This window comes from Varroa jacobsoni, unplaced genomic scaffold (assembly GCF_002532875.2).
Source record: "Varroa jacobsoni isolate VJ856 unplaced genomic scaffold, vjacob_1.0 contig02016, whole genome shotgun sequence".
NCBI lineage: Eukaryota > Metazoa > Arthropoda > Arachnida > Mesostigmata > Varroidae > Varroa > Varroa jacobsoni.
The window spans coordinates 1-12,073 of NW_019214737.1; the positions used below are offsets into that span (position 1 = coordinate 1).

Genomic DNA, 12,073 nt, shown 5'->3' on the forward strand with positions numbered 1-12,073 from the left:
AGTAACAATAGTCAATACTATTTTGAGCGAATCACTCACCAGTACGAGCTACTAGCTGTAACAGTTGCTGTTGTAGTTAGCAGCTCATTCAGCTTACGCTGCTTTCTTAGAACGATCCATCCCACAACCCTAACGCGAGAGTCGACGGCAAGCTTACTCGTTCGGTAGGATGAACAATGATTTCTAGACCTGTCTTCGCCAGCGGAACCCTTGCCTGTCGACCTAAATTTATAAAAACTGCCACGCCTGCTTTGGTCGAACATGCACCCCTAGTTGCATTATAATTGGTGTAGGATAAATACACAAATCATAAATGTAAATGAAGTTCATAAACGAGCCTATTCTGAATAAATCTTACTTTTCATTGAATCACTTCAATGAAAAGTAAGATATTTCGTGCAGTTGGCTCGCTACAAGATTGCTTTGGCAAGACTCATAAAAAAAAAAAAGGACCTATGTACGTCGACCTGCTAGGAACTCAGTTTCAATGAAGACCTTTCATAGACGTACAAGAAACGATGTTGTAGTTGTATTGCCTTGTTACGCCTGCCTTGCAACGTGCAGTAGTGACAAAAGAAGCCTTAATTGATTTTCTAAAAATGTAATTTAATACTTTTATTAAGAAGTTTATTTCTGCTATAATACTGCCAATTTTTTTGGAAAAACCGTGCCGCATTATATCATCGAAGTCCATATAATTGGTTAATCTATGTGGTTTATGTTGCTCTTATGTGGACTGCTGGAAATTGACTGTATACACAGGTATATGGCGTCTTTTGGTTAATATGAATCATGGTTCTCGCGTATAACCTACTTCATACTGAGTGGTGTTCCATTAAGGCTATCCTCCTTAAGTCGAAAAATACGAAGTACCCTGCAAATAGTAAAGGCGTATTCGATAGAGTGCAAGATGCACACCGCTCGTGGATGTCGCTTCGATCTCCCATTGTTTTTGTTTGATATTTCCTGTTACGTAACCCAAATACAATCTTTTTACTAATGCTGTTATACTCTTTGTATATGTTAAACATATTGTCAAATGATATTGGGAAAAAACGGCATTATTCTAGTTGGGTTACTAAGTTACCACTTTAGACGAACCACTCGCCGTTACGTTTTTAGGCTTCCAGCCGTCTAAAGCCATACAGTCGTTATTAACTCAAATAGAAGTGTTCTGTTTATGCTCGTAAAAAGATTCAACTACGTGTTCTGACCACGCTTGACGATTCGAATGAGATAAAAGCTTCCTCGCGTTTGAAGATCTGTGCTACACCTATTACAAAAATGGCGCTTCGAGGCCCGCGTACAATTCTGTAAATCCACAATGGTTCTAGTAAAGAGCGGTTGAATATCTGGTCCGCCTTTTAGGTCACCGAATCGTAAAACGTACCGTTATGTAAAACTAGCCCGAGACGACTCGTCGAAAGCTCATGGCACCGAACGATGATTCGAAGCTCTCAATGATTGTTTAATTAAGCAAGCCGCTGTTGGGTGCTATTCAATGAGCGGGAACGACGTTAAAGGTGGGGTAGATCACAACATGTCGTATAGAGAGCAGGGTTAGAACTAAAAAGATTATTTAACAGCGATATAAATACGTTTTGCCATTGTCAAGTCTATTTAATAAAGGGATGAATAAAACAACAACAAACGAACACTGGGTCGTCCACTCAACTAAGCAGCGACAACAAAGCTGATTTGCTCGACTGCCATTTCGGGCGCTCGTCATACTGTTACACTATATTTGTAAGAAATAAAATACACACTGTTTTAAATATATGTCGTCCTATTTGATGAAGCACGGTCGTCATTAGTTTGTACTTGTCCATAGCCGTTGAATGATCTATTTCACTGGAATCGTATTGATTGAATTGGCACTCCTTCTTTTCTTTCTTTATATCTTTTCTGTCGGCGTGCTGCATACAGTGTTCGATTGGAAAACAGATACGATGTTAGATGTTTCAACCGGACGAGCATAAAGCTATACGTGAACACCCGGACCCCCCGGAAACGTGATGTGAGGTTGTAACACTTTCTCCCGCATAAACTTTGTTGACTTAGGTCAAATTAACAGTGTAATTAACTTAGATCCTATATAAATATTTTGTATATCTACCGTGCTTTCAGTGAATTTCGCTGGCGTTAATCACAAGCCAGATAGAAATTAATTCATCAATAAGTTAACATGGCAAGAAGTCGGATAACGCCCTGGTGGCCGGGTGATATTTGGTTTGTGCAGTGCTCTTCCCTTTTCCATATACATGGCTACGAATCTCGTCGTAATTGGCTTCATGTCATTATCAATATTTATGCCGACTAACCAATGCTATGAATAGTAGTACCACGTTATTTAATCTTCGTTCCTCTATTTGTATCTTCCTTATCATTATTGCCACTCCTTAACGTTTCCTCGATCCTCCACGATTCGATACTACAAAATAACAGGTAAAAATGACAAAAACTAAAGTACATGCATTTCCTATATATATATATATATATATATATATAGCAGTAAGAATATATATGCACGGATAGCTTATATTGTATTTATAATTCATTTAAACACCACGGTACATGCAATATATATGCTAGCTTACGTTCCTACATTATGCCCTTAGCTTCCTTTCGCGTTATTGAGCCCTCTCTAAAAACTCCAATTTACAAAGAATAACATATTGTTTCGAAGAAAACGTAAGGATAAAGAAGAAGAGGTTGAAATAACAGCAAAAATACAACGGGAGACTTATAAGGGTTTACGTTTTCACTCCCCTGACAAAAAAGAACCGTGGCAAAAATACTGACTCTTTTTTCGGTCTTATAGAAGTTTTTCAAATTGTTAACAATATATGAAGTAAAAACGAATATAAAAAACATTTTTTTTTTTATTTATGGCCTTAATCCTTAATAACGGTAGCATTGCAAAGATCCTCGTAAACCTCTTTTTCTATTTCCTCCTAGTCAATATCTACTCTTTTCTAAATTATCTCATTCTCGGCTGTTGTGTTTGGAGTCGCTGGCAAACGTACTTCGCTCGAGCATTAAAAACAACTCGAGACCACCCCCGTGTGCCACTAGTCGCATTTTCTCACAGTAAATACATATATTGATAGATCTATTCTGTTATATATAGCATTATATAGTTTCTAATAAGATGATGCAAAAGAGTACAATAATAATGATCGAAATAATAGTAACGTGAACGTTATGCTATTGCGACGACGATCCTATGTAACTATGACAAGTAATAATAATAATAATAATAAAAAAAATAAATGTCTATGCAAGCGCCATCTTCTAGCGATTGACGTGTCGCAGTAACGTTGCATTACTTCGAAATGCTTGCAAACATTTGGTGAAGAGTTCGCGTCTCATTATGATAATATGTGTAACATACAGATGCAATTGTGATGACGTGAAATTTCGATGCACTGGCTGATTTTCGGATCACAAGACCTTCATTCGTTATGTGTCATATCTCGTCCGTTATGTATCCAACGTTGCCATCGATGGATAATTTTAACCAGTTTACTAAACGCTTTTCATGGCCTATACGTTTAGTTCGTACTTCGCTGCTCGGTCAACTAACGGTGTGCCGGTCAAAGTCCATTGGCTCAGCGTCGCGAAAACGACTGATGTATGTTTTGAGACGATATTGATGCAGGCTTCATCATCACTATATAGTTGTCTTCTAAGCTGATCGGCGCTTGTCTGCAAGTTAGGGACAGAGAGCAAGTTCCCATAAAACTTTGCATGGAAAACTACTAGAAAGAAGTAAATGCGCACGGTGTTTCCAATTTCTGTTATTTCTTTTTTTTTTCACTATACCAAGTAAACTAAATGTTTCCGATTTGCGTCGCAGACCTATGCTCTCGGCTAGAAACAACATTATGAGAAATTGTACTAGAAGAAACGAATTAATTAATGCTCCTAACAGATGCTAGAATCTTAAACAGGTACCATTTTGTGCGTGCAATAATGAACAAGTACATATAGTATGTAGTTGAGCGAAGCAAGGTAGCACTGCAGAAGCACTACGATCAAACTCTTTAGACAGAACCATGTAACAATAAGAAGCTATGCAGGTAGCATATGTTGTAGATGTGCGAAGAAAAATGACCAGTACCATAGGTAAAAGTGAGTAGAGTCGGTTGAATCTGTGATCATATTGTAGAATGTTATCGTACTTACTTGGTTCCTCGGACGGCGCCAGTAATCTGGTAGTCTTTGTATTTCCGGTGCCTAGTTTCCAACTCGTTGGTGCATTTTGCTAATGCCATTAGGGCAACTTTCATCGAACGTGCGTCATCGATTTCAAAAGACGTTTTCCGTCCTCCACCGACTGTCATTGCGCTTAAATCTTCCATAGTCCTATACACGTTCGTTAAATGCAAACAAAAAAAAATCGCGATAAACGTTTGCGCCAAGGACCGAGAACATTTCCAACGAAGAGCGTGAGAATCCGGTGAAAATCAATAACATTACACTTTTGTCTAGTCGGGTTCTCAGTAAGCACAAACACACCTGACAGAAAACGCAGTATTATATCTAGCTATTTTCAATATTTATAGCCAGTTCTATTTGTACTACTGTCAAAATTCCGTTCCCATATTTTTGATCACTCCCACAACTGTGTAGGTCTTCACCTGCCATTTTAACCTAAGTAGTTGTTCCAGCACGTGGCTATCAGGCATCAGCTTAAGGAATCGAATATAGTCGTGAAACAACGACAGCTATCGATTTCCCATTGAGGCACGATTTAGAAATGAAGCCACTGCTACTACACCCAGTATCATTCGCATCGGCTCTGTATTGAGAACGTACATATTTATATAATCCAATTGGTATTCTTTTATTAGTAAACAGATGAGCTACAGAAGCGGGACGTTGCTACCATGGTTATACAAACCTGTTCATGTCGTCCTGGATATAGGGCGAACCCCTGTCAGGATTACCGACTGTCCCATTATTATCTAACTGATGTTGCTGAGAGCCAGTACAGACGATTCCACTATTAGCGGTAGTGCTACTATTGTTGTTCGTGTTATTGTTGAGGGTGTCGGTGAGCACTGAAGAGGCGCCCGAATGACTTGCAACGGAGCCCTCGAACGACGAGCTCAACGTGAAGTCATCAGACCATGGATTCAGTCCTGTAAGAAGAAAAACAAACAAAAATCGGTAATCATACATAAGGCGAATATTTTATTACCCACCATCGTTAATGCTGCCCATTGTATTGTGCACGAGGACACTTGTGCTTGGCCTTCGCATCCTAGCCCATGGCCGATAGGACAGCTTCCGCTACACTCATTTTAGCTACATACATTGTTAGGGGAATCGATCACTACAATAAAATATAATAGTTCTTTGGAAACGAATCAACTACTTGTTTTTGTATTGATATACGGATGAATTATTTTAATAAGCGAAAAAAAAAAGAGGTCTCTTCAAGACACGACCTTTTTTCGACAATTGCTATTCGTATTTAGCCAACTATATACGAAATATTGGTTAGTAAGGTAGCGTCGCGTCTGTTGTTGGTCGACAAACTCTAATTGGGTGTGCGGCGTCGTCGAAACAAGCTCATCTTTTGAATCGTTTCTATGAAGCAGTTAGACGAAATCAATGAACAACTCACCTATAATCCAAAGCCTGCTTGCGTAATAGAATAGTAACTGCGTTAACGATAATCCTTGTGCGGTCATTGGTGGTCGTTTAGTGATATTTAATTATCGTACGATTTCCAGTTCTAAAAAAGTAATGCTTAATATCGAACGGCCAGAAACCAAAGGGCTGATAGGACCACGAGGTTAAGAGGCTCACAAGGTTCAAACAGGACGAAAAAGCATGCGCCGTGATAGAATCAACGATGCGGGTCGATGAATTGCTAACACGCCGTACCGTGATGTTTTTGTTTACCAAGCTTAAAGACATATGCTTTGGTCTAGGTTCGAAGCCGTAAATAAATACATTTTACGTTAGAGGGATCCACTCGTCCGAAGCAATGCTTGACGGTAGCGATAAACATGTGAAATTTCGGCTATAGGAAACCCTTGTTAAGGTATTTTATAGAACTTTTATATCGCTTTACTGTCAACTCTTTTAAAGCTTATTCTATCGAAAGCTCATTTCCTATTTGAACTGGTCCTTTCTAGTTCTTTTTTTATGAAACATATTAAAAAAAGAAAAAGCATATATGCATATAGATGATGAGTACAGACCTGCGATCGTGCCCGCGTGAAGTGACTGCTGTTGTGGCTGTGATTGCTGTTGTGACTGTGAATGATGGTGCAGATGCAGATGCTGCTGTTGCTGTTGCAAAGTCAAAATTTCATCACAGGTGTCCATGAGTGCCTTAAAATTGTGCGAGTTTGAAACGACGAGGGAATGAAGCCGTTCCAGTTCACGATCAAGATCGATTTGCGCAGCCAGTTGTGGATCAGGTCCACGCGTCGTTGGGGTACAGCCTGCGTCTGTTTCTTGACGTTGCCCGCAGCATTGCCACTCGTTTGCAACGAACGCCTCTGGATGATACGTAGAAACCTAGCAATCAAGTTATCATTAGGTACCGATATCAAAACCCCTAGCAATAATGGTAGAAAAACAAGAGACATAGAAGCAGCTGCTGTCCATTTACAAATATCTACTACGTAGTTTACGAAGACAATTTGATAACTATCGTAAAGGGTGTGCCGCTTCTGTCTCGTTGCTATTTCGGTCGTTTTGTTTTTTTTTTCAGTCAATTAAAAAGATCATACGAAAGAGACATAAAGCGAACTAAATTTGAATCACTTTGCCGCCGAACGCCCACTGTAGATTGTGTTTACTTTACCTTTATCCTATTGTTGACCGTTAGTCTCCGTAAAATATCCAGCCAGTCCTGTTCCTCTACGCAGTTGTTACACTGGATGTATAAAATTCGCGACGGCTGCAGAACCTAATCAAAATCGGCCCAAAAATCATTAGATGCAATACATGATGTTCCAGAAACTAACCAAAGTTTGACGTTCTTAAAGGACGATCAATTCATCTCCATCCTTCGTTCTCCAAATACATATTCAGATGGTAATAGCTATTTTGAAATGGATCAAGTTTTGTCTTAGGGGAGACTGTTCATCTTTATTATTTGTTTTGAAGTTGAACGCTAAAGCCCGAACCTGTGTTTAAAAAAAAGAATACAATTAAATATGGACGATTATGTTGGCATGCAATTACGCATCAACACCTTATGCATCAGTATGTGCAACGTTCCGTATGTGCGAGTAAACGTTATAAGCGTCATGCCGTTTTTCGTTTCTGCCTCAAAAAGTAACGTGTGGGGAGAATCGTCGATCTTTAACGTAGCGCTTTCAAAACAAGGATGTTCTTTGTACACAATCAATATCCGTCAGTAAATTGTGCATAATAGCACAAAAGCCGTGGCAAAATTTAAAGGAAATAACCTCGTGATACGCACCTGTATAACATTATTTAACTTGAACGCTTCCTCCCGTAACCGTTCAACGCCGAGTACTTCTTCTAGGGGAATTTCACCTTGGGGTGGTTGGGTAACATCCTTACTCTTTGAATAGCATAGAGCCTTCGCTGTGAGATAAAAATGTCTTTTTTTGAATTGCTTCAAGCCGAGCTTATTACGTCCCTGGGCGCGTTTTGCCAGCGTACCCTGTTTAAGGACGACAGGCGGATTCGACGAGTTCACCTCTCGGGGTAACGTAGTCAAAGTCGTTGAAAGGTTAGATGAGATCATCTCAAGAAAACTAGCCACCTGTAATATCAATTGAGCTGTTCAGTCAGTTTCATTGATGACCATTATTGGTATCGGCAACTATTTCTCAATTATTTTTTACGTGAAAGTCCATCATTGAGAGGGAGAGGGGAAAGAAGGCAAGAAAGAGAGAGAGAATACAGTTACGCACTATCAAACAAAGACATGTTTTAATGAATAAAAAAAACTTTGTTTTAATTATTTTTTTTCTAAAACAACCGCAGCTAAGAGTAATGCACAGCAGTTTTTAATAAGAAAAAAATACGTGAAGTCATTGCAGTATAATTTAACCAATTTCGAAAAACTTCGTTTATGAAAAATCACATAGCCCAAATGGAAACACCAAGGAGAGTGTCGTTCGTTTTCTATTTCTGTAAAAATACTAACTATTTTTGCAGACTACTTCTGCAAAGCGAGATTCTTATCTTAAAATAATAACTAATTCAGTTTAAGTTTCACAAAACAATGGACGAATGAAATGACAATTAATGAAGGTTAGAAAGACGACCATTAGAATTTTGAAGATGCACAGACGAACCTGCTGAGGGTGCTGTTCACTGAGAAATGCCGAATAAAATCGCCACATATACTCCTCTTTGTAAGGTACAAAGTTGAGTCGTTCGCCCTGGCGGGCCTTGGATGCCTCCACGTTCTTTGATGTCAGGTTGCCGACACTCTGTACGACTTTTGAAATCAATGTCAGCGTACGATTAGCCTACGAAGATTCGAGAATCAAAAAAACCATCCATGCTCATTATATCACATTCTGTAACGTGCTCCATTGTTTTCATAGAGATTTTGCCCAAAAAGAGAAAATCTACAAGTGGATGACGTTTCCCATAGAATACTTGTTTAATTATTTAACTTTGGCATATATATATATATATATATATATATATATATATATATATATATATATGCGCTTGTTCTTTTCAATACAATCAATGGTTGGCGACAGAAGATACAATAAAACTTGTTACCTGTGGATCAACACTCCGCTGAGGCGGACAGAGGTCAAATAGCTTTGGGTTGAGGATCGCCGCGGCGAAGAACCGCAAAAATACGAACACGGACACAACTGAGTACTGAGTTCGGGGATTTTTCGGAAATCGTCTAGCTGCCAAACGTTTAAGTGCGTTAAAGAGCTCACGAAGTACGGGCGGACAGTCCGCAGCGCTTTTCGTGATTGCCTCAAAAGCTTCATCGGCGTACGCCTGCCGAAATAAGCACCAACAAATAGTAAACAGCATCAAATTGAAGTAATTCTAAAGGTTAGTGGACGAACCATTAGTGATAGCCGTCAACGAGACCATTCTGTATTTCACGCTACTTTATAACACAACTCGAAAAAAAGATATCGGAGGATGTATGTGTTTTTTCACAGCTTGAAAGAAGACAGAAGAAAGTGACGACTGCTGAATGGAGAAAACCCCCCTTAAGGTCCAGTGAGTAGCTTACCTTTAAATTGTGCGTATTGATCGGCAGCTGACGTGTCGAATCTGTGAGTTTTGTCGGATCGATTTCGCACGGTTTTTTTTCAGCCAGCACCCGATCTATGAGAGGACGTAGTGTATTTTGGAGGTAGTTCATACCAACAAGCTTCATGAACTCATCTACGCACCGAGACAACAGCGAGTTCCCCCGAAACAGGGTTGTGGCATCGGACGTCAGTCGCATCTCGTGTTCGGCGACCGCTCGCATGAATCGAACAATTTGTTTCGCTTCCCAAAGGACGCGTACCAAGGGGGTAATCGCTTCCTTACCACCGGCCGGAACCTGAAGGTGAGCCCGCACCAAAAAACATCATTTTCTATAGCTTGTTCACAAAGCGGCAAATTTTGTAAGAACAACCAAAGCCATTTGATAAAAACATATCTAATTAACATTTACTTATCATAATTATTATGAAATCGAAATGACGAAAACGTTTTCTTAGAGCAGAAGACATTAGCCAGGCAAAGGAATAACCATATCGAAACAAATACTAGAGATCACTTGTCACGTCCTGTGTCAGTGTACCTCAATAGTGAAACGGAACATACCAGCTGTGAGATAATATAAGCAGCACTACAGGTAATTGGTTGGACTTGCCAACTAGATGTAATTAGCTGCCGCAGCTGCTCATATGTGGCAGACGGAAATACGGTGTCAGAGGTAAAATGTAAATTGAGACGAAGCGCGCCTAGCTCGGGAGAGTTACTTTTCCGGGAAAATTCTTCCCGAGGTCCGAGATAGTACCACGCCGACAGTGGTTCCTGTTGCCTTAACTCGATTGCCGAACAATTTAGTCGTACTTCGCCGAGAAACACGCTTGAACCCAATTGGACATCATGGAACAGCGAAACCTGTGGATTTGCGTCGTACATTTATTAATCAATCACTCATGCCTATGAATAATTTTAATGAATTGGCCAGCTGGACTGTTCTAAATTGGCGTTGGTTGATTCACCTGCCCGACTCGGCTGTATGCCGCTATGTTATACGAGCAGTGTATGAGTAATTCGGATACTATTGTTCGTTTCGAAATCTTTGTCGGAGCTAACTGTGGTTCCCTTGTTTTGGAAGCATAAGAATGGTTATAGAGGGTCGTGAAAAAGCTCTCGGTGTAGAGTCCCGTGCGCAGGCAGACGCGTGAGAAATAGCCAGAGAAGCTGGCTCAGGGCATGACGACCACAGCCAAAAGAGCCTTCTCCTTGATGTCCTTCTCATTGTGTGGATCTGATAGTGTATTTATAAAACTGTTTTATTTTACAATTAACGTATGCTGGCAAGCAACCTAAAAAAACCTTGCTGAAAAATTTACCTTAATTTCAAATCTGTCCCAGTCGTGCTGAAGCAAAAAGTCAAATGTCTCTTCAAACGATGGTCGTGACGTTTTTCTTAAAACCTTTGTCCGTTTCTGGTCCACTTTTACCCCATCTCTAAACAACACAAAAGTAGTTAGTACCATCATCCTGCGTTGAAAAAGGTATTGCTATGGTTATGAAAGAATAAGGCTTACTTTATTTCGGAGCAAGTGGCTAATTAACGCTATTTTCTACGGAATGTACACTTGTACGAACCTGTACAGTATAACTACGGCATAAGGATCACAGTATCCTCGGACCGTATTGAGATCGCAGCACTCGGCGATGCGAAGCACCAATCGAGTTTCAATACCGGCTCGAAATAGCTCTACCATAGAGACCGGTCGAATCGTAGACAACTGAAGACCTTCATGGAAATGCTGAAGAGCCACAAATAAATGTATTTTGCCTTGAACCTCCGAGTCAGCGTCGACCTGTAATAAAGATCAACGTTCAGCGTAAGCGATTAATTTCAAACACTAATCTCATTAGTAACTGATTTGCAACGAGAAACGATAGTCAGTAAAAAATACCAAACTCCGGAAGCAGCTCGAGGAACATATGTCAAAGTGAGAAGATCTTGTTCCTTCGAACACTTTTAGAGCCCCAGAGAACGTATGCTAAAAGAACGGCCTAATGTCATGATCTAAAAGCGGTAGATACATCAAGAGAGTACAAATTCAAAACTTCGAAAAATAACGCACCGGATCAATGTTGAACCAGTGTTCTTTGGCGTGAAACTTGAGGATATCGCCGCGACTAAGGCTCACCCGTCCGATAACTTTGTCCTTATTAGAAACCTTTTCACGTTCATTGACGTAGATGTTAAGCAGGTGAAAGTCACGCGGGATGTCGCAACGAAACTGTTCCGCAATAAAAGGACTGCAGTCAGAAGCAAATAAAAGATACCACAAAAACACCCATGTTAGCTTATTAAGTCTATGGAAAATAACTGGATCTTGTGTTACATTTAAAACGGATGCGTCAGCCTTCTTAGGTACAAGGGTTAAACGATAGGTATCGCGACTACTAAGGCTTACATGAAAATAACCTTGAATAGTCTACGGAGGCCGACGTTGACTTAATGAATAAAGTACCCTCGTCAAATTCAGCCATGCTTCAACGAAAATTATTTTATACATTAAACTACATTAATACTGAAATATTGTACATTAAACGGTCGCTGTAAGCTGAAACTTCAAGTTCGACCCTAAATTTACATTTAATCAATTAAGGTACATCATAATCTGAGGTAAGCATTAGAATTAGGTGCAGACGTTTTTGTTTATGGCTGAGCGTATATTATAACGCCTGTTTAATGGATCATCATCATCTTTTCTGTAGCCACATACGTCTTGACCACAGTTTACTATGCTGGTAGCCGAAAATTGTTAAATTAAAAATGAATTCTACAGTGATGTATGTATTATAGTGTGCTTGGTTTCAATTCTCTAATGTAATATTG

At 39.7% G+C, this 12,073-nt stretch overlaps 1 protein-coding gene across 2 annotated transcripts in view; it reads right to left on the reverse strand.

The window, feature by feature from the left end:
- Positions 1-585: 585 nt before the first annotated feature.
- The window catches only part of RasGAP1 (Ras GTPase activating protein 1), a 47,202-nt gene continuing 35,714 nt past the window's right edge, over positions 586-12,073 (reverse strand). The window contains exons 3-15 of one of the 2 annotated variants that reach the window (XM_022853720.2): positions 11,313-11,490; positions 10,825-11,042; positions 10,566-10,683; positions 9,805-10,107; positions 9,221-9,538; positions 8,743-8,976; positions 8,301-8,477; positions 7,454-7,762; positions 6,830-6,934; positions 6,219-6,540; positions 4,907-5,147; positions 4,189-4,368; positions 586-3,708 (exon numbers count right to left, since the gene is read on the reverse strand). In XM_022853720.2, the coding sequence (XP_022709455.1) occupies positions 3,612-3,708; positions 4,189-4,368; positions 4,907-5,147; positions 6,219-6,540; positions 6,830-6,934; positions 7,454-7,762; positions 8,301-8,477; positions 8,743-8,976; positions 9,221-9,538; positions 9,805-10,107; positions 10,566-10,683; positions 10,825-11,042; positions 11,313-11,490 (2,800 nt within the window). In that variant the 3' untranslated portion in view covers positions 586-3,611. Of the gene's footprint in view, positions 3,709-4,188; positions 4,369-4,906; positions 5,148-5,635; positions 5,650-6,218; positions 6,541-6,829; positions 6,935-7,453; positions 7,763-8,300; positions 8,478-8,742; positions 8,977-9,220; positions 9,539-9,804; positions 10,108-10,565; positions 10,684-10,824; positions 11,043-11,312; positions 11,491-12,073 lie in introns of those variants that run through there. The other variant, XM_022853721.2, reaches the window with a different exon arrangement.